Raw genomic sequence first — 22,271 nt, 5'->3', positions numbered from 1 at the left:
GAATACAAATGATACACAAATATGGTATATCCTTATAATGGAATACTATTCGGCAATAAAAAGAGGCAAATTGATGGTACATTCTATATAGCTAAGTAAAAGAAGCCAGACACATAAGTCCACTTATTCCATTTGTAAGAAATGTCCAGAAAAGGCAAATTTATACAGAAAATAGTTGCCTGCAGCTGCGGGCAGTAATGAGGATTAACTGAAGATGAGCACAAAGGATCTTACTAGAATGATGAAAATGTTCTAAAACTGGATTATGGTGATGCTGGGTAAATTTACTAAAAATCATTGAATTGTACACTCAAAATGTGTGAATTTTGTGACATGTAAATACCTCAACAACAAAAATTTTTTTAGTCCTAAGCTAGAAAATGTTTGGTAAATTATCCAGCAACAATAGAAATGAGGAAATGAGTTAGGATTATTCTTTCATAGGAATCAGAAGTAGCTTCTTTGCCTTCAGAGTTACACTAGTTTGGGACAGAGAGTGCAGGCGGGCCTGTCGCGAAAATCAATGAAAGAACAAAGGAAGGAAATAAGAAAGGAGGAAGAAAAATAAAGGTAGTAAGTGTTAAATATTAGTTTGGCCTTCGGAATCAGATTGGGGTGTGATCCCAGCTCTGGCTCTATTATTTACTAGGTATGTGACCGAAGGCCAGATATTTATCTTCCCTGTGTATCAGTTTCTTCATTTGTAAAATGAGGGTAATAACTGTACCTACCTTATAGAGTTGGTATGAGAATTAAATAAATTAATAGATAACAAGTGATAAATGCATAGTAAACATTAGATTTTTTTTAAGTTTACCATATTCATCATCATCCTGCATGCCTGTGTTTCTCTAGAAACCCCTATTCTCCCTCTATTGGAAATAACTATTTCAACGCTTATCTCCCTCCCTGTAATAATTCCACCTCCTCCTTCACAGAGAAAACAGCAGCTTTCATAGGCACTGTCTCTCTTCCTATCAGGAAGCATCCTGCCTTCCTTTGTTCTTCCTGCACTTTGGATTCTCAGCATCTGCCTTCTCAGGAACTTTTAACTCTTATCTCTTTTCTCATAAATATTTATCTTCTTCCTCTTCTATGGCACTTTTCCAGTGACATTTAAACAGGCTCAAATCTTATGTTTAAAAATATAAAATGAAACTTCCTCAATCCCACTGCTCCCTGCAACTGTCTTTCTTCATCTGTCCCCTTTACTCCCTCCTGTCCTTTCCCAATCCCCATTCCAAAGGTATTTCTAGACTCCAAGTCTACATTGCCTCCCCACCATTCACTCTTAATACAAGCCAATCTAATTTCTACTCCCATATTTCACTAACATGGACCATCAGTGGCTTTTATATTGTTAATGAAATTGGCATTTTCAATCTTCATCTTGACACTTTTCATATTACTGAATACTTCCTGATGTTTGAAATATTCTTCTCTTGGCATCTATGACAATACTTTTTGTATTTCTTTCCATCTCTTTGGCCTTTAAAGCTCATGTTCCTTTATGTGGCATTAATTGTAGGCATTCCTTAAGGCTTATTTCCCTTTTCTGTGTATTGTCTCTCCCTAAGACCATCTCTTTTGTGCTTAGGGCTTCAGTTACCATCTATAAAATATTGGCTCTCAAATTCATTTTTCTAGCCCTGAGTTCCAGTCTCCTAAATATATGTGCCTACTCTGCATCTCCACTTAGGTGATGCAAATCTAAAACATAATAAATTATCTCTTCTTAAGTTCTTCTTACCACTCCATCTCCTTCAGAAAACCCTTATCCTCCTTAAGTTATTGCCTATCTCTGTGATTGACATCATCATTATTGCGTTGTGTGAGCTAAGGAACATAAGAGTAATTCTTGACACCAGATCTCTTCCTCCACTCACCATATCCAATCTATCACCAAATCCTTCAGATTTACCTCTGTCTCCACTTCTTTTATCTCCATCACTGCTTCCCTAGTGCAAAGTGCCATCATCTCACATTTACAGTAATATATTAGCCTCCAAACTGATCTCCTCTGTTGCCTATTTTCGTAGACCATTTAAAAATTGACTTTAAAAATAAATTTACATGCAACTTTTCTCATTAATATGCTAGTATTAGTTATTTGGGGCAAGAGTGCTATCTGAGAATCACACTAAAATTCAACAAAATCAGTAAGATTATTTTATTATCTTTATGTTCTATTCTCCACACCATGATTTCCTGATGTTCTAGAACAAGCCATGCTTCCTTCCACCTCAGCTTCTTTGCATATGATCTTCTACTTACCTAAAAACTTTATCCTCTACCTCTATCATTTTTCCAAAAATTCCTCTTCATTCTTCAGATCTCAGTTCAAACATTTCCTAAGAGAGTTCTTCCCCAAACTCCTAGACCATATGACTCTGTTATATCTACACAGAGAAAGGTGTAAATTGGCTGTACCTTCGCAACACCCACCAGCCAATCAGGAGTGAGTATGCAAATTAACCCAACAAAGATTGTGGGCTAATTTGCATACACAGGCACTGAGCGGCCAGGGTGGGACGCTTGCGTTGTCGTCATGGCGACAATGCAGGCGTTCCGCACCGCCCCAGCCACTTCGGGCCTCTGGACAGTGTGGGAAGGTGGAAAGGTGGCTCTGTTCGGAGCGAAGCAGTGCCGGCAGCCAGGGAAAGGAAGGCCCATTCTTGCACGAATCTTCGTGCATCGGGCCTCTAGTATTCTTATAATACCTTGTACCCTTCTTTCAGAGCGTATGTCAAAATCTTAACTTTATTGTTACTTCTCTCATTACTTGGTAGTATCCCTGACTGGACTATAAGTTCCAAGAGTGCATAGAACAATGTCTGCTTTTACTAGCACTGTATTCCTTATCACATAATGCAAGTAACTAACATAGCAGATGCTCAGTAATTGCTTATACATCAACATCTTCAATGGTGCTACTGTCAAATAGTTGTGGTTTTTATAGGTTTTGATTCCTTTTGTTTCTAGATTGACTTTGTATGTCTCTACTTTTGTTGAATTTTATGTGTGATTTTCAGGTGGCACTATTTTTTCTATTTCTGAATTATTGGGGCTATCTTACTTTTAGCCTACATGTAAATATACTAACTAGTTTATTGATGGAATTAATTTTTTGTCACATTATAAATGGTATAGGAAAGCTTGATGTTTAAAGAGCTTCCAGTGAAGACATTTTGTGAGATAATTATCCACTATTTTGTCACATTTTTTAAAGTATAATTTTTATTTTAGAGTATCATTTTCCTAGAGCAAACACATTTGTAATTGTTTCTATAAAAGATAATGGGAAACTTTCTTTGATTCTTCAGTGTTATTTTTACAAAGTGACTGCTTTATACTAGATATAATCTCTCTCTAAATGATTGCTTTTACTGGATATAATGTCATTTTCATTTCATATAACAGATGGTGGTTACATTAGAAAAGGTTTTTAGTTTTACTTAGATCAGAATCTAAGAGCTTATCTTTGTTTAATATGATTTTATTAGCATATATATCTATATATTCTACGTACAAGTATAGTTTCACAGAAGGTATTTATAGCTTAGATAATAGTTTAAGTGTTATATTTGCAGCTCTGTTAAATGCCAGAATTATGTGACCTTGCAGAAAAGATAGTTATTTGTTCTAATTGGGTTATATTCCTGATAGTGATGTGAGCACAGCTGGTGGAGGATGGTGTTTTTGAGTCTCAGAAAATCCTTTGTGTCGTGCAGCTTTAATGCTCAAGGGACACAATTCACTTTCCTCTTACCGAAATAGTCAACTGCTAGCCATGCTGGAGATTATGAAGTCTGAAGTGTAGTTCCATGCCTTTGTAAACCTGTATAATTTATGCATTCAGAGCTTTAAAATAAGAAAGAAAAAAAGCTGTGAACTGAAAAAGCAGACACCATTTTTTTATGTAATGATGTTAACTCCATATTAACAGAGGTCATCTCAGAGCAAGCATGAAGCTGGCTCACAGGAAGCTGAGCGGCAGAATGAAGGTCAAGGAGTGGCAGAAATCAACATGGCAACTTCTGGTAGTGGTCAGGTATATAAATTACTTTATTATTTTTTAAATAAGCTATTTAAATATTTTTAAAATATGGTCCTCAGAATGATCTGTAAATCTTGTTTGTTTCCTTAGTCCTAAATATATATCTTTAGAAGAATTTGGTACCAAAATGCTATCATTTTTCTTTATACATCTAACAATAATGTTTTCAAATTTTTAAGACTGTTTCATAATGTAAATTGTGTGTTTCTATTTTAGTCTAAAATGATTGGTGTGGCTAGGGTTTTTTGAAAAAATAAAATACTAAGTTGCATTTTGGTTATATGTGTGATTTGACCTAGTTATTATTTCTTTCATTGAATAGATTTGCTCTTTCTTTAAGGCATTCTTTGCAAAGACATTTTTATGTTTTTAAAAATGATCTTAAGGACTTGCTATAGTTCTTGTTTTCTCTTCTACTTCAAGATTACATACATAAATCTAAAAATCCAAGTCTTTTCTTTGAAAAGATTATATTAGTGCTCATAAAAAGTAAAGAGATATAGCCTAGTTGTGTTTAACTATTGTTACATCATTTTTAGCAACATTATGGAAGTCAGCTTGATTTTTTTTTTTTTATTAATACAGAACTATTGTCTTACTGTGCTGCCGTTAGTTTTCTATTAAGTTTGTTGGATGCATTCTAATATGACAGAATTTTCCTTTGGGGTGTTCTGTATGCCCCATATTGTTTCAGTGAATATTTTTATGCTATAAATGAATGATTTTTTAAAAATTAGAATTTCACTGAGTTGGTTTTAAGGTAATTTTTCTACTATTGATATAGATATGTCTTTAGTGTCTAGGTTACTTGTGATATTATTTATTTAAAAAAGCATGCTTTTGTTAGTTCATTAAAATGTAAACCTTAAAATCTCTCATACTTAAGTATTTAAATTTATTTTACTAAGTTAAAACAAAAAGATACTTCACTTTAGTATTACTATTTAGCATTGCAGTGGGGAAAACTCTTAGTATGGATGGTAAATTAATGCAAAAGAAATTATATTTAAATAGCACATTTGAGTTACTTCTTTGTAATTTAGGGAATTATATGAGAAGCTTATGTGTTTCTACACATAAGTAGAAAGAAGGAAAAAATTCTTGACAGAAGAAAAAATTCTCTACTTAGGATTAGACTTACCATTAGTGCTTTGGATCATATTCCAATTATTATATACTTCAAAGTTGTACCTATCCAATAATCAGGGTATCTATTAAAAAATAATAATTGGCCCTAACCGGTTTGGCTCAGTGGATAGAGCGTCAGCCTGCGGACTCAAGGATCCCAGGTTCGATTCCGGTCAAGGGCATGTACCTTGGTTGCGGGCACATCCCCAATGGGGAATGTGCAGGATGCAGCTGATCGATGTTTCTCTCTCATTGATGTTTCTAACTCTCTATCCCTCTCCCTTCCTCTCTGTAAAAAATCAATAAAATATATTAAAAAAATAATAATAAAAAAAATAATAATTGAATCCTTACCACACTTCTTTCATTAGAGTTAATCCTAAATAGATTACATTTAATGTCAAAAATGAAAACTATTGCCCTGCCAGTGTGGCTCCAGTTGAGTGTCGACCCAGGAACCAAAAGGTCACCCACCAGTTCAATTCCCCTTCAGGGCGCATGCCCGGTTGGGGGCATGCAGGAGGCAGCTGATCGATGATGTTTCTCTCTCATCAGTGTTTCTGTCTCTCTCTCCCTCTCCTTTCCTCTCTCTCTAAAAATCAATGGAAAAATATCCTCAGGTGAGGATTAAAAAAGACTGTTAAAGCACGGGCAAAAGACATGAACAGAAATTAAAAGGAACTAGAAATGGCTTGTAAACATGTAGAAAGATTATCAATTTTATTAGTAATGTATAAATAAAAACTACAACCAAAGTCAGATATTTTTGGAGGCCATTGTCTTGGCAAAGGTCAATAACACTTAGTGTTGCTAATGGTTAACTGGCATCCTCATATACTGCCTCTATTTGTGCAAAATGAATAACCTTTCTGAAGAACAAATTTTTAATATGTATCTAAATTTATAATGTGCCAATTCTGTAGCTCATAATTGCAGCATCTAATATTTTATACTAATGAGGTAATCACTCAAGAGTACTCACACATGTTTGAAGAAATTCATCATAATATTTATAACAGCAAAAATAGAAATAATCTGAATGTACATTAATAAATAATTAAATTATCCGTCAACTGTGGATTAGTGGTCAAGTAGCTCTGAAGTAAATCCCACTCCCCCACCAACTAAGAAACAAAACTTTAGACAAGTAAATTCTGAGTTTTAGTGTTTCTTCAAAAAAAAAATCTATATATATAAAAGCCCAAGCAACCAAACAACCTGTCACTATGACGTGCACTGATCACTAGGGGGCAGATGTTCAATGCAGGAGCTGCCCCCTGATGGTCAGTGCACTCCCACAGCGGGAGTGCCACTCAGCTGACCGACCCGTCCCAGCGGCCCACCAGCCCGGCGGCAGCCACTCACTCCCCCAGTAGTCTTGCAGGTCCAATCTCCAGAGAATGGGCCAGGCACCGACCCGCTGGCAGGATCCCGACAGCGCCACCAGGAAATCGGCCTTGGGCACCTAGGCCACTTCCCCTCCCTAGATATTCCACAAGGAAGAAACAATATAAAAGCAGCCGCCAGGTGTCTCCCGACAACTGCGCAAATGTCAGCAGGACGGATCCGGATCCCAGGCCAGCAAGGGTGTCCCACCGCCCACCTGGAGGGCCAGTTGTATCCCAGTTCCCACCCCCCCTCCAGCCCCTCTCAGGACCCCAAATTCGTGCACCAGGCCTCTAGTATGGTAGTTATGAGAATTAAATGCAGTATGCACTTAACATAGTCCCTAGCATATAGCAGATACTTATTAAAGGTAACGTTATTGTTGTTACTAATAACTAGTAATAGTTGTATATTTTTTCATTGATTTGAGAGAGAGGAAAGGAGAGGGAGAGAGGGAGAAACATTGATTGGTTGCCTCCCATATGCACCCTGAAGCGGGGGAGGTTTGAACCTGCAACCTGGGTATGTGCCCTGGCCAGGAATTGAACCACGATCGTTCAGTGCACAGATGATGCTCCAACCAACTGAGCCACACCAGCCAGGGCAGTTATTTTTAAAGAAACGTATTTTGTGCCAGATACAGTATTAGACTCTGGAAATAGATAATTGAAAAAGACAGATAGTCCCTAGCCTCATGAAACTTATATGGTACATCCATGCAAATGTTAGAAATGACAAATTACATCTGTTTATATAGTATTCTAACTTTTATTTTAGCCTTCAGCCTTGCCTTTTCTAGTATACTAGAAGCCCAGTGCACGAAGATTCGTGCTAGAATGGGCTTTCCTTTCCCTGGCTGCCTGCACCGCCTTTCCACTCTGGCCCAGCCCCTTTCTGCTCAGGCCCAGGAGCCTCCTCTTTCCACTCCAGCCCCACTTTCCCACGCTGCCCAGAGGCCCTGAGAGACCAGGGGTGGGCAGAACGCCTGAGTCCTCCCCCCCCCCGCCGCCCCCCCCCTGTCACTTGGAGCCTATGTATGCAAATTAACCACCATCGTTGTTGGATTAATTGGCATATCACTCCTGATTGGCTGTTGGTGTAGCAGAGGTATGGTCAATTTATATGTTTGTCTATTATTAGGTTAAGATTCTTCACATTATAATCAGAGTGATCCTTCGAAAACACAAATCTGATCATATCACTTATTTGTTTAAACAGTTCAGTGGCTACCCACTCCCCATAGAATAGTATGTAAGTTCTTTATATTACCAACTCTTCCAGCAGTATTTCTGTTTGCCCTGTTTCTCTCCACTCTCTCAGCTCAACTTCTCCAGTCCTTAAGTATGTCCAAGCCTTCCAAATAATGTTCCCTGTGCCTGGAACTCTCTTCTACTTCGTTCACTTGTATGTGTTTTACTCATCTTTCCCCTCAGTTTTAAATGGCACTTCTTTCAGGACATTTTCCTTGTTCCCACCTCTGTGAAATATATAAAGTTGTTCTCACAGCATTTAATACAATTTGTTGGTTTAATTGTCCACTTGCCTTTTTAAAGTCCTTCTCTAATAGAAGTTTTAAGCAGTCTGCTCTATACTTTGAGCTCCCAGAGAACTTGGACTATACTGAATTCACAGTCAGTTTTGTGGTAATTTGAAACATTTCATCAATGGAGCTTTCTGTCAATCACTTTATGTTTAACTGAATGTGGTTGCATGTCTTTGGATCTGTAAAAAAATATTACTCTTAGAATTTCTTCAGTGTTTGGTTTCTTCTGGAGTGTAGTTTAACTGTCTTTTGCAACAAATCTCCTTTTCTTCAGTTTTTCTGTAAAATTTACCTAATTTATAGGTAAAAACATTCGTTTTGAGCAATTATAATGTTCATGCTTGCTTGCTTTTTTTGTTGTTAATCCTCACCTGAGGACACTTTTCCATTGATTTTCAGAGAGAGTAGAAGGGAGGAAGAGAAACAGAGAAATATCAATGTGTATATCAATTGGTTGCCTCCCGCACATGCCCTGACCCGGGTTGGTGATCGAGCCTGTAACCAAAGTACAGGTACGTTCCCTTGACCGGAATAGAACCCGTGACCCTTCAGTTCGAGGGCCAGTGCTCTATCTAGGGAGCCAAATTGCCTAGGGCAATGTTCATGCTTTTAATGCTATATTTAGCTGTCTACCGTAAAGAGTACCTTAACATGAACTTAGCTATATTTATATACAATCTAAATTACACTATCTGTAATTTGCTTAATTTCTAGAGTTCGGCTACACGAATGGATCATGAAACAGCCAGTGTTTTGAGTTCTAGTAGCACACACTCTGCTCCTCGGAGGCTGACAAGTCATCTGGGAACCAAGGTAACAGAAGATTATAAACCTGGTCACTAATACTATGAATACTTCTCTAATATTAGATAAGTCAGTAAAAACATTATTTTTCATCTTTTAAATAGAGGAGAATTTTGATGCCATCATCATAGTTTCTTAAAGAAATGACATCTTTTTATACAAAGGAGCACAAATAAAGGGAGAATAGGGATTATTAAAAGTGCCAAATTAGCTAGTTTTTTTCATATATTTTCCCCCAGCCTTATCCACTTCTCTGCCAGTACCCTAAGCTCCAGCCTCACTGGCTTACTTGCTTTCCTGAGCTCTCCCTGTGACTTTATCCTCCACGCCTTGCCTGCAGTGGCACGCATCTCCACTGTCTACCCCGTCTCACAACAGCTCTCAAAGCTTTAGCCAGCCTTCAGAACTCTTCTCAGGCTTGCTTCTTTACAAAACGTTTTCTGATTCCCATGGTCCTCTCACCTCCCCATGTAGTCTCTCTGCCTCGTTTGAATCACTACAGTGCATGAAACTCTCTTGGAGAACAGAGGCTGTCTTTTATGTATTATGTGCTGCATCTAGCACAGAGCCTGCAAATAATGAGTGTTTAATAAATATTTATTTAAATAGATGGAACAGTTATTGAAATTGAATGTTATCCATTGCTGATAAGTCAGCTCTCTTAGGGTCTCTCAGATGTTAGCAAATATCTTAGGACTTGGGAATAGCATGTTTGAAAAGAAAGTAATTATTTTATTACTGTTTTAAAGCCAGAGACTTTAATATTATATTAATAAAGGATGAAATTCTAATATTACTAAACAATTTATTTTTCATTAAACCTAAATTCCATTAATTGTTTTCATAGCATATTCTGTATACTCATTATTTTAATAATATAATGGTTCTTAGGAAAAGCATTACTGAAATAACTAATGTTGATTTAAGAAATGAATTTTGGAGTAATATTATTAATATAAGACCTAATTCTTTTAATAACTCAAAATAGCTACTACTTGGGACCTTTAGAATGCTAATAACTGTGGTAGGAGTTGTATGTATGTTATCTCTAATTTTCTCAAACCCAGTGAGATATTCTTGTTTCTCTCTGTTAAATGAGAAAACAGATACAAAAGTGGTTCAGGCAGCTATTGTGTAATTAAATTGGAATTCAACCCCAGATCTATCCAACATCAATACATAGTTTTTACTATAAAGAAAATCTCTAATATTCAACATTACTGTTGCATGAAAACTGACAGCTATAATACCTTTTTCTTTTGAAGTAATTTATGCATAATAGAAGAGCTTCCTACATTTTTGAATGCCATCTACTACCCTATATATGTATTAATTCATTTAATCTTCAGGAGAAAACCCTATTTGGTTAATTCCTTCATTTTGCAACTGAAAAAAAATGGGCTCAGAGAAATCAGATAACTTGTTAGTGTCACACAGCTTACTCATAAGTAGTGGAGCCAGAATTTGAAAGCCCATTTATCCATAATTCTACACTGCCTTCCTAAAACTTCCATATTTAAGAGTGGTCTGTGTTTACACATTTAGAGTAGAGTTTCTTAACCTGAGCACTATTGACTGGATAATTCTTTGTTGCATTGTAGCCTGCTTAGCAGCATTTCTGGTCTGTACCCACTAGACACCCATAGTACTTCCTCCTGTAGTTGTGACAACCAAAAATGTCTCTAAGGCATTGCCAAAAGTTAAGAACCACTGATTTATAGACATGATACATTCTGTATATAATACCCTCTACTTTTCTCAACCTTTAAAATGAAGCTGATCATAGTCCAAGATAACTGGCCAGTGTAGCTCAATTGGTTGGAGCATTGCCCTTACATCAAAAGGAGGCAGGTTCGATTCCCAGTCAGTGCACATACCCAAGATGCAAGTTCCATTCCCAGGCTGGGAGGGGCTGGGGGGTAGGTTGTACAGTAGGCAACCAATCAATGTTTCTTTCTCTTTCCCTTCTTCTCTCTAAAATCAATGAAAAACATATCCTTGGGTGGGGATTTAAAAAAAAAAAAGGTAACAGGATACTGTTTCCTTTTTCTAATTTGCTTCTAAGTAAATCCTTAGACTTTGTTGTCAGAGAGTTGATGCTTAGCAATTGCTTTTTTAAAAAATTGTATGAGAATCCTTGCTTCATACTCTTTATGTGATCATAGCATTCTTCTTTTTATGACAAAGTATTTTTTTATATGTGTAAGGGAGAAATCTTATAATTTTAACAATACTATTATATATTTTAACAATACTATTATAATCCTATGAAGATTAGTGATTGCTGAAAACTAATACTTAGTAAGTAATGATTGTTGAAAACTTTCATATTTATTAATTATAGTTTTAGATTAAAAGAAGTAAAACAACATTTTAATACTCCAAAAAATTTAGATAGGCCACCTTCCTCACTTGTGAGTGAAATTACTTGATTTTCATCCATTATAGTGAATGAATTATCACGAGCTGATCCAGATAAACACAATTTAAGCATGTAAGAACCTACTTTCTCTTTCAGCACTGTATACTACCACTACTATTATTTACTCATACAAACAAATTGGTGATGATTATATAAATTTTGAAATAACGTTCATTACTTCATCATGGAAAGAGTTTTTTGGTTTTTGTAATGAGTTACAATAAATATCCCATTCATCACTTCATTGGTGTTGGCTTTTGGATATTAAAGTCATAATTTTGTTTCTAAACTCATTTGGCCCACAGGTGGAAATGGTGTATTCATTGTTGTCAATGCTTGGTACTCATGATAAGGATGATATGTCACGAACTTTGCTAGCTATGTCTAGCTCCCAAGACAGCTGTATATCCATGCGACAGTCTGGATGTCTTCCTCTCCTCATCCAGCTTTTACATGGCAATGACAAAGACTCTGTGTTGTTGGGAAATTCCCGGGGCAGTAAAGAGGCTCGGGCCAGGGCCAGTGCAGCACTCCACAACATCATTCACTCACAGCCTGATGACAAGAGAGGCAGGCGTGAAATCCGAGTCCTTCATCTTTTGGAACAGATACGCGCTTACTGTGAAACCTGTTGGGAGTGGCAGGAAGCCCACGAACAAGGCATGGACCAGGACAAAAATCCAAGTATGTTCCCTATAGTGTACATCACAGTGCATGTTACAAAACAAATGAAAACGTTTTTAAAAAAAACTTTTTTAGTTCGTATGTTGTTTTTATGAATAGGAGGGGGAAATGCATATTAGCCATCTACGCTACTAACATAGTTTAAAGCTTCAGTCTGTTTTAAGTCTAAAATTAAGAAAAATGTAGCAAAGGAAAGTGTTATGCAGCAAAGAAAAAGAACAGGAAATCAAGAAAGACATACAGAGTCATAGCATAGTAGATCTAGAAAGAATCTGAGCTATTATGTTGCACATCTCTTTTATTTTATAGATGAAGTTCAGAAAAGAAACTTTACATAAGTTTTTTCAGCAATTAGTGACCAAGCCATTATCTTGTACATTTGCATATCACTATATACTCAGTAGATACAGAGCTGTTATATCTGTTGTTATTTGATCCTCACAATAACCTTGTGAAGTAGGAAGGGAAGGTATTATCTCCATTTTACAGATGAAGAAACTGAGACTCAGAAAAGCTAAAAGGTTTGCCTGTGGCCTCACAGTTAGTAAGTGGAGCCAGGAACAGAGGCCAGATTTCCTGATTCTCAACTCAGTGTGCTTCCTACTGCACCATCCTGCTCCAGGCAATGGGTCCCTATTGCTGGGGGTGATCAGCCACCCAGCTCTTTGCTCAGGAGAGACCCTTGGCCACCGGCCCCTGTCCCTCAGACACAGGGAACATGGGAGCTGGAACCCTTGGGCACATAACTTCATTCCTATAGCAAGAACCAAAATTAGTAAGTATATAAGGTAAGATTTTTCCTTTCACCTGATAAGAAAATACACACACGTGCACACCACAAAGGACTGTTGTATCAACCTATTGATTTGAGAAGCAGGATCCAGGGAGTGATGGTAAAAATGTGACCTGTGAAGCTTTAGCAAATTTTATTTTTAGCTTAGTGAATTTATTTAGCAAATTTTATTTTTAGCTTAGGTAAATTTATTTAAAATATTAAAAATTTCAAGAATTAAAAAAACACACAGAAGAAATAGTCCTTTATAACTATTTGTCCTAGGCAAGAGAACTAATAAGATGCTTCACTGGGAGAACATTGACTTTCTATATTGTTTTCTTTGACTGCTCACAATTAATGACTAACATTTTGACTCTTGAGAACCTCAAAAAAATTAAATAGAATGAATTTTTATTGCTTCTGAAAAATAGACTTGCTTTTAAATTTTATTTCAGGTAACAAGTTTTGAAACCTTGTGCATAATATTAAATGTGGAGGTACATTTTCTTGGATGCCTTTTCCTTAAATTTTTACTATCTAGTATCTGTCAATATAGTAAGTAAGCTTTCTCTACTAGTTTATACTAGATTTCTCTACTACATTTGTACACAGTGGTGTGCTTCTAACCCACACTCATGACAATAGTTTACTTAGAAATTATAAATAAAATTAAACAATTTTATACCAAAATGTTTTTATTCTTTCATATAGTAAACATAATTTTAAATTATTTTAGTTATAGCAAAAACCTGCAAGGGTCTTATTCTAACAGACTTGGTCAAGGGCAGTTGAATAGTAAACATTTTTATGGAACCAAGAAAAGCCTTTTACTCATATTTTCTTTTCCATGTTTGTAATATTTATTTATCTACTCAGCAAATGTTTGTTGAACCATTAAACTATGCATTAGGGGTATGTTAGTGAGCCCTGTGTATTTTTCAAGTATAATAAACATCATTTCTTTTGAGAAAACGAAGCATTATGGTTTATGTCAATTTTATTTTTTAGTGCCAGCTCCTGTTGAACATCAGATCTGTCCTGCAGTGTGTGTTCTAATGAAACTTTCGTTTGATGAAGAACATAGACATGCAATGAATGAACTTGGTAAGACAGAAATGTTTCTTAATGCCATAGAAAAATATTAAAGATTTCATCATTGTTGAAATTGAATATAAGGCCACTAACTTATATTACCAGCTGCTTCCTTCTTGTAGCAAATGATGATAGTCTGATTTCCAGAGGAGAAAAGGTTCTAAATAATAGAAGCTGCTACCCCAAACTAGGATTTTCAAAATCTCAGTTATAGATTGCAAAAATTACTAAATAGGCCACTCCTTGCCCCTATTACCAAGGTAGACCCGGTGTGACAGCTGACAGGGAGGGTCATTTGAATTATTTTGAAATGTGGAGCTCTTTCATTGTTCCTGAACTGAGTCACTTCTGATGGACACCAGAAGGTGCTCATCTACCTTGGTGGTTATCAGTCCTTTACTGGATTTTCATGATAAGCAGCATGGTATCTTTGAAACTGGTTTTTATGGAAAAGCATTATGCTTTAATTTAAATCAGAAACATTCTATTAATTTTGGAAGGATTACACTTTTTTAGGTATGTGTTATCACACACTCTAATCACACCTGCATTTGTGCACCCCATTTTTTCATGTAACGGTTTTTCTTTGATTTCTAGGTTCATTTTGCACAGGTGATATTTATAAATTGCATCTTGCTGAGCCATCTCATGTGAACTGGATCTCTCTAGTGGTGCCACAAGCAAGACCGTATACTGGGTTCCCATCTTAGTGTAGCTGTGCCCTGGCTTTTTGTGCTGTTTATGTTACATTGCATTCCAGCCCCCACTTTGTTTTCCTGTCACCCTCATCATTATCATTCATCATTTATCTTAAAAGTGACAAAGTCGTGAGACTTAAACAGAGAATCTGGACAGCCAAAATGAGTGTTGTCTCCTTCAGAGTCATTACTTCGGGAGGCTATGTACTTCTGATTTCGGGCCTGTCCTCCAGCCATGCTTTTCTTCCCACAGGCCCTAGCAGTTGGCCCACCTGAATCTCTCCTTCCCCCACCACCTCCCTCAGCCTCCTGTGGAACTGAGTATAATCTTAGGAGTTCTCCCACCTCAGTACAGTCTTGACATTTGTGAAAGTTTTATGTTTGGATGTTTTTTTTAAAATACTAGTAATAATGGGAAGGGGATAAAAATAACAAACAGAAAAATTAATCCAAGCTTAAACTAATGCCAAGATTTTTCTATAAATGTCCCTGTGTTCCAATGGACTGTAGACTGGGACTGACACATTAATCATCTGAATTTCAAAGTAAATCGTAGACTCAGTATTTGTTCCTCTTCCTTCTTCAGGTAGGAAGGCTACCCGGGGCATTTCATCACAGGAGCTAGGGCAGGGGCTTTCAGGTGAGGAGCAGGATGGGGCATCTGGGGGTGTGACTGCTGGGACATAGCACAAAGGATTGCCTTCTTCTCATTCCTAGCCTCCGAATTTGCACTGGAACAAAAGAAGGATCAAGGTTTGTGGATTGTGGAGAAATAGAGTAAGAAAGCATCAAGTATCTGACTATGAGGGATAAGGAGGGGGAAAGTCCCTAATAGGTGAAGGGAAATTCCTAAACCCAGTCATCTGGGACAGTCATTTGTCCATACAAGAAGATTCTGCAGCTATCAGGGTCATAGAAGTTTGCACCTATTAGTACTGCAAGTTTTAGACTCTTAACAGTAGTGATATATTTACTAATTTATTCATTCTTAGCTCTGACCTAGAAACTTTGCTAGGCACTAAAAATAAAAAAAAAGATTAAGACGTAGTCCTTACTTTCAAGTAACTCATGGTTTATTTGCATTAATGTTTCCGAAACCAGATCATAATGACCACTAGTTACTTGTCAAACCATGTAGGTACTCTGGCCCTGTAGCAACCTGGCTTAGTAAAACAATCTCCAAGGGGAACCTAGGAATCATATTTAATAAGTGACTTAGGTAATTCTTCTGATCAAGAAATTTTATGAAACACCAATCTATAGAACATTGATGCTCAGCCCCTAATACTTATTTTAGAATGAGGCATTTCATGCTAATGGTGACTGTCTAAACCAAATTTACACACACACACACACACACACACTTTCTCTCTCTCTCTCTCTCTCTCTTTACAAATTGTATCATCTTTCTATTATCCTTTTTTGGATGAAAGATTCTGTTGAATGTCACTAGAAGCTGTTGGTCCTCTGCTACCTATAATGTTATGAGATACCACATTGGGTGCTGTTTGGTTCATATGGGCCCTGTTTTCTAACACAGGCACTAAGGAAAATATGGAAGGACATGCTCACTATCTTCGCATTTTTCTCAGGGCAACCTATGTTTTTTTTCTAACAATCATGAATTTTCATATTTTTACTTGCCTGCAACATAAAGGGCTCTCTCTTTTATCTGATATCCTAAATTCTATTGAATGTTCTATTCTCATTAGCCATATTCTTCATGGTTTTGTTCACATTGGCCATATCCTTCCTTATTTTTATTTTATTCAGAATCAAATCCTAAGATTTTAAGTTTTTCCATACAAAAGTACTCAACTCTTTGCTCATTTAGTGCCTTCTTAGAATCTTTATCACAAATATCACTATACTGGGCAGAATTTAATGTAGGCACAAAGCACAGTGTGTTTTGTTTTGTTATTGAGAGTCTGCTTTATAATGCTCAACATTTTGGTGATCTCATCAATACACAGGGCCACTGTCTTCAGGTCAACAGTGACACCCCCACCCCTGACCCCCGCCCAAGGTCAATTTCCTGGGCCAGAACTTACAGTTCTTTTCCTGGCTCCTCTCCTTTATCCAAGCATCACATGTGGAATTCCTCAGAGCTCTATCCAAGGCTCTCTTCCTCTCTCCTCTCTCCCTAGGCAGTGTCTTCCACTTCAATTACAATGTTTTTAAATTTACATCTTAATCCAAGTTCTTTCTCCTGAGTTTTAAATACATTATCAAATTGATCATCTGATATCTTTACTTGGAAGGTTTTACAGACGTTTCTAACTCAGCTGCCACAACTGAAATTTTTATTTCCTCCATCCCCAGATCTCTCTCTCTTCCAGGGTTTCTTTTCTCAGAAAATGGCATTCCAGTCAACCCAGTTGCTCAAGCCAGAATCTTGGAAGATATCCATGATTCTTTCCTTCTCTTCTATAGCTAGTAACTTAGTCTGTAATTCTGCTGCTTAAATATATCTCAAATCACTGCTCTTCTTTTCATCCCCAGTTCAAACCACCATCATCTCTTATATTCTGCAGTACTTTGTCTTACTTGTCTCCCAACTTCCAGTCATAATCTGTTCTGCACCCTTCAGCCACCACTCTATGTAGAGCACACATATACTTTTTCCTTCCCTTACCTGAAGTCCTTAGTGTGATACATAAAGTCTTGCATGTTCTGGCCTCTACCCATTTGTAGCCTCATGTAACCTTGATGTTGTATATTTCAGGCCCAGGGGCCCTTGCACATGCTATTTCATCTGCCTAAAATGCTTTGTTATTCCTACTCCACCTTTTTATTTTATTTTTTTTAATATATTTTATTGATTTTTTACAGAGAGGAAGGGAGAGAGAGAGAGTCAGAAACATCGAATAGAGAGAAACATTGATCAGCTGCCTCCTGCACAACACCTACTGGGGATGTGCCCGCAACCAAGGTACATGCCCTTGACCGGAATCGAACCTGGGACCTTTCAGTCCGCAAGCTGACGCTCTATCCACTGAGCCAAACCGGTTTCGGCCCTACCCTACCTTTTTAGATACTCCTTCATCATTTAAGTCTCAACTTAAACATTATTTCCTCAGCCTTTTTCTTGATCTCCTCAGTCTAAGTTAAGTCCAGCTGTTCTTTTGCCCTTAGTCCAGCACACCTTAATTAGTTGTTCAGTGTCTGTCTTTGCTGTAATCTATAAGCTCCATATAGGCAGTGACTGTATTTTGTTCACTCTTATATATATTTTTCCATCATTGTGGGTAGTTGGAGGAAAATCTTCCTAAATATGATTTGGATTTTCCTTAACCAAATTCATTTTCACTTATTTATATTCAAACTTACCTGTCATTTCTGCTAATTATAAAAATTTGTGTGAATCTTCATATACTTAAATCCCCTGGCCTGAAATTCTTGAATCAAGATAGAACTTTGTCTGTTTTGCAAACTTGCAGATTCCTCTACATACTGACCCTTCCAGGTTATTTGCAAAATACTAAATGTACAGGTTCTCTCAGATTAATGAACTGACACTTTAGACTTACAGTATCTAAGAATTGTCTGTTTATATTCAGCCTTTCTTTTTGTGTAACCCACTTCTCTGTGACAAAACAATATTCTCATTTCCACAATGATTAATACTGTTGATGAATAATATTTGAGTAGCCTCCATACATTTTTATTTTTGCTCACCCCCTCACCATTTTGCTTTGCCTTTTGTTGTTGTTTTTACTACCCCTGCCTTTATGTCTTTCCCTTTGCTTTCTCATCATTTTTCTCCTTGCCTTCCTATTGTTGACCACTGTGGGCATTGTTGAGCATACCCAGTGGTGGGAATCAAGGGGAAAGAAAATACTAAATCCTAGTATAGTTGGTATTTGACACCTGTGAGTATCAAAGAAAAGTAAACTGTTTTAAAAATATAAATAAGTAGTTTTATAGAACTTAGTATCAAATTGAACAAATAATTATTTTTCATTTAAAAAAATAAGCTTTGCTTCATGCACAGTTTCATTGATAACTTTCAGTATTCCTAAGGATAATTATTCAGGAGGTAAAAAAAATATTAAAGTAATTAGGCAAGTGTATGCAACAATGAAGAGTATAAAGTCCTAATAATAAAAACAAGTTACCTGTTTACATTCAGGAAGACCTAGTGTTAAAAAATAGCCTTCTCCATCATTGACGAGATACAGGGTATGTGTGGTAAATAGAGTGTAATGCTCATTTCACTTAGTAAGGCAAGGGCTGGAGGGTGGAGAAACTGGCGAAAAATTGAATAGTTGTCAATTGTACTTTATAAATGTATTACACAAAAGTCCTATAACATTTTTTGTAGCTTATAATTCTAAAGACAAATTTAAACCATGTATTCTCATTCTTGAGATTTTTTTCCTAATATTTAAGTTATAAGTTTGGTACCAGTTTGCTTTATTTTAGATTATTCTCTTTTTCCTCTTGCCCTTTTTAAATTAGGGGGACTACAGGCCATTGCAGAATTATTGCAAGTGGACTGTGAAATGTATGGGCTTACTAATGACCACTACAGTATTACATTAAGACGATATGCTGGAATGGCTTTGACAAACTTGACTTTTGGAGATGTAGCCAACAAGGTATGTTTTAGAAGATCCATTTCTTAAGTCATCTCAGGTATGATGAGTTAGTTTACTTCAAACAAACTACTTTTCACTGGTTTTCTTTTTATCACTCTCCTCATTAAACACTGACTAATAAAAACCTGTACTTCACATCCCACTGTACATCCTTATTCATTTGGTTGTGTTATGATTCAACAAGAGCAAAAGATAGAACTCAGTAGTGGATTTATTTAATCACAAAAAATCTGAAAATCCTCGCGACCAGTGTGTTACACACATACTGGTTGTATCCAAATGAGAGGACTTTAAAAACCCTCTGCTTCTCATTTCTTATCATTTATTCACTTTATTTTTCCAATTTGCCAAGAGAAGAACAGATAACAAAGGATTAGGAGAGTATTTGTCTTTCATTTATGTAATCTGATTTAAATCTTTTATGGATAAAATATTAGCTATAATTAAAGTGGGACTATTACAATTGTATTTGAAGTAAAATATGAAGCACACCTTCAGGTTGCCTTGTTACTGACCCTCTGTTCCATGTCTGATTTTTGCAGGCTACACTATGCTCTATGAAGGGCTGCATGAGAGCACTGGTGGCCCAACTAAAATCTGAAAGTGAGGACTTACAGCAGGTACTACTTCGAATTTGAAGTGTTTTTCTAGGATATCAGCTGGTGAATATCCTGATTTAGATTAATTTAAGCTGTGGCTCAGTTTTTAGTATCTCATGTTTAAGTTACATTTATATTAACATTAGAATAAAGGAAAATAATTATAGGAATTCCTTTTGACACCATATTAGCATTTAAGAGGAATTTCTTAATAGATTTCTACTCTTCTAGCATTAAAAATAAAAAATGCAGACAGTATAAATCATTTTAATACAAGTATTCTAAACTCGATTCATTTGCAGGTTATTGCAAGTGTTTTGAGGAATTTGTCTTGGAGAGCAGATGTAAATAGTAAAAAGACATTGCGTGAAGTTGGAAGTGTGAAAGCATTGATGGAATGTGCTTTGGAAGTTAAAAAGGTACTTTGAAAACATTTAGTATTGTAATACGGATTTCATCCTTAGATACATACTTTTTTGTCACCCTCTCCCACACTGAGATTCCCTAATTCTTGACCTGTTTATCTCACCAGTCCTTAATCTAGACTACTCCAAGCTCCTGAGGTATTAAGATGGAAAAGGTTGTACTGTAGCCTACTGTAAGTTAGACTTTCTCAGACTCACCTCTATTGACATCTTGGCCCAGATAATTATTTGGGGGAACTGAACTGTGCTTTGTAGGATGTTTAGCAGTATTCCTAGCCTTTGCTCACTAGGTGTCAGTACACCCTCGCCTCAGTCCTGACCGTCAAAAATGTCTCCAGATATTACCAAATGTCCCCCAGAAAGGAGGAAGGACAGAATCGCCCCCAAGTGAGAATCACTGGTATAAGTGTTGTCTCTGTTCTCTTAAAAGCTCAATCCCCCGCCCTAGCTGGTTTGGCTCAGTGGATAGAGTGTCAGCCCGAGGACTAAAGGGTCAAGTTCGATTCCGGTCAAGGGCACGTGTTCCCTGGCTCTGGTAGGAGTACATGCAGGAGGCAACCAGTCAATGGGTCTCTCTCACATCAGTGTTTCTCTCTGTCACTCCCTCTCCCTTCCACTCTCTCTCAAAATCAATGGGAAAATATCCTCGGGTGAGGATTAACAAAACAAAACAAAATAAAAAATCTCAGTCCCCCAGAGTTTTCAAATTTTCATGGTCAGCTTAGCAATAAGTGATCAGACTCACTCAAGAGTGAGGAATCCTCAAATATTAATTTGTTTGTAAAATGAAATATGTCTAGGTGGGATATCTATTTCAGAAACTAAGCTTTTTTTTATCATTATTATTAAACTTGAAATTTGAGAGGGACTAAGCAAGTCTTCTTAGCTAATCCAGGTTTCTTTTCACCCAACCGGTCCTCCTAGAACCACAGCCTACTTTTTCTTTCTTTAAAATTTTCTTTTCAGAAAAGGCAAAAAGTTTTGTTTTTTATTGTTTGTTTATGTATTTTTGCTAAGTTATATTATTTTATACCTGGAAAACCAACTGAAAAATTATTAGAAATAAGAAACATTTAACTAAATAACTGGCTATAAAGATAATATTCAAATATATTTAGGGTCTGCATGAGGATTTTAAAACACTGCTGAGTTGGCAGAACACTGGTACTGATGCTGCAGAAAAGAAGATACTTGGCCATTAAGCACTTGAAAAGATACTCAACAGCATTAATCATCGGGGAGACTGTAAATTAAAACTACAGTGAGATACCATTTACACATGGTATATTGGTTAAAATTTAAAGATTGACCAAGTGTTGTCAAGGATGTTGAACAGCTGGAATTCTCGTGCAGTGCTGATGGGAATGTGAAATGATATAACCACTCTATGGAGAACATTTGTCAGTGTTTTTAAAAGTTAAACATATACCTACCTTACAACACACTTTTTACTCTTTAAATATTTACCCAAGAGGAACAAAAATTTACATTCACACAAAAATTTATACACAGATGTTCAGCAATATTATTTGTGGTAGCCAAAATCTAGAACTAAATCTGATGTCTATTAACAGGTGAATTGGTAAAAAAGCTGTGAAATATCCAAAATGGAATACTATTCGGCTATAAAAAGAATGAACTGAAACATGCCGTAATCTATAATGACAGAAACAGACCAGTAGTTGCCTGGGGTTGGGGTGAATTATAAGGAATTACTAGGAATTAAAGTAAATGTTTATTATCTTGATTGGAGTGATGGATACATCAAAAGTGATCAAATTGCATACTTGAAATGTGTGCAGTTTATCGTTCTCCACTTATCCTATATAATAAAGAGGTAATATGCAAATTAACCCTCACACCCTCACAAGATGGCTGCCTATGACCAGGCCAACAGGGGGTTAGTAAGGGACGACCAAACGACTGAATAGCAGGTTGTGTGGGGCGACCAGGCCAGCGGGGGGGGGGGGGGGTGCAGTTAGGGGCAACCAGGCCAGCGGTGGGCTGCAGTTGGGGGTGACCAGGCCAGCAGTGGGAGTGGGGGCAGTAAGCAGTAA

At 36.7% G+C, this 22,271-nt stretch overlaps 1 protein-coding gene across 1 annotated transcript in view; it reads left to right on the top strand.

The window, feature by feature from the left end:
* APC (APC regulator of WNT signaling pathway) overlaps positions 1 to 22,271 on the top strand; it is a 121,164-nt gene that overhangs the window by 86,311 nt on the left and 12,582 nt on the right. Inside the window, exons 8-15 of the mRNA XM_028149744.2 lie at positions 3,947 to 4,051; positions 8,829 to 8,927; positions 11,646 to 12,024; positions 13,808 to 13,903; positions 15,176 to 15,229; positions 19,051 to 19,190; positions 19,733 to 19,810; positions 20,092 to 20,208. Of these exons, the coding sequence (XP_028005545.2) occupies positions 3,947 to 4,051; positions 8,829 to 8,927; positions 11,646 to 12,024; positions 13,808 to 13,903; positions 15,176 to 15,229; positions 19,051 to 19,190; positions 19,733 to 19,810; positions 20,092 to 20,208 (1,068 nt within the window). The remainder of the gene's footprint in view (positions 1 to 3,946; positions 4,052 to 8,828; positions 8,928 to 11,645; positions 12,025 to 13,807; positions 13,904 to 15,175; positions 15,230 to 19,050; positions 19,191 to 19,732; positions 19,811 to 20,091; positions 20,209 to 22,271) is intronic.

The sequence above is a fragment of the Eptesicus fuscus genome, chromosome 4, assembly GCF_027574615.1.
Source record: "Eptesicus fuscus isolate TK198812 chromosome 4, DD_ASM_mEF_20220401, whole genome shotgun sequence".
Taxonomy (NCBI): Eukaryota; Metazoa; Chordata; class Mammalia; order Chiroptera; family Vespertilionidae; genus Eptesicus; species Eptesicus fuscus.
This window is presented reverse-complemented; position numbering and strand designations above follow the sequence as displayed.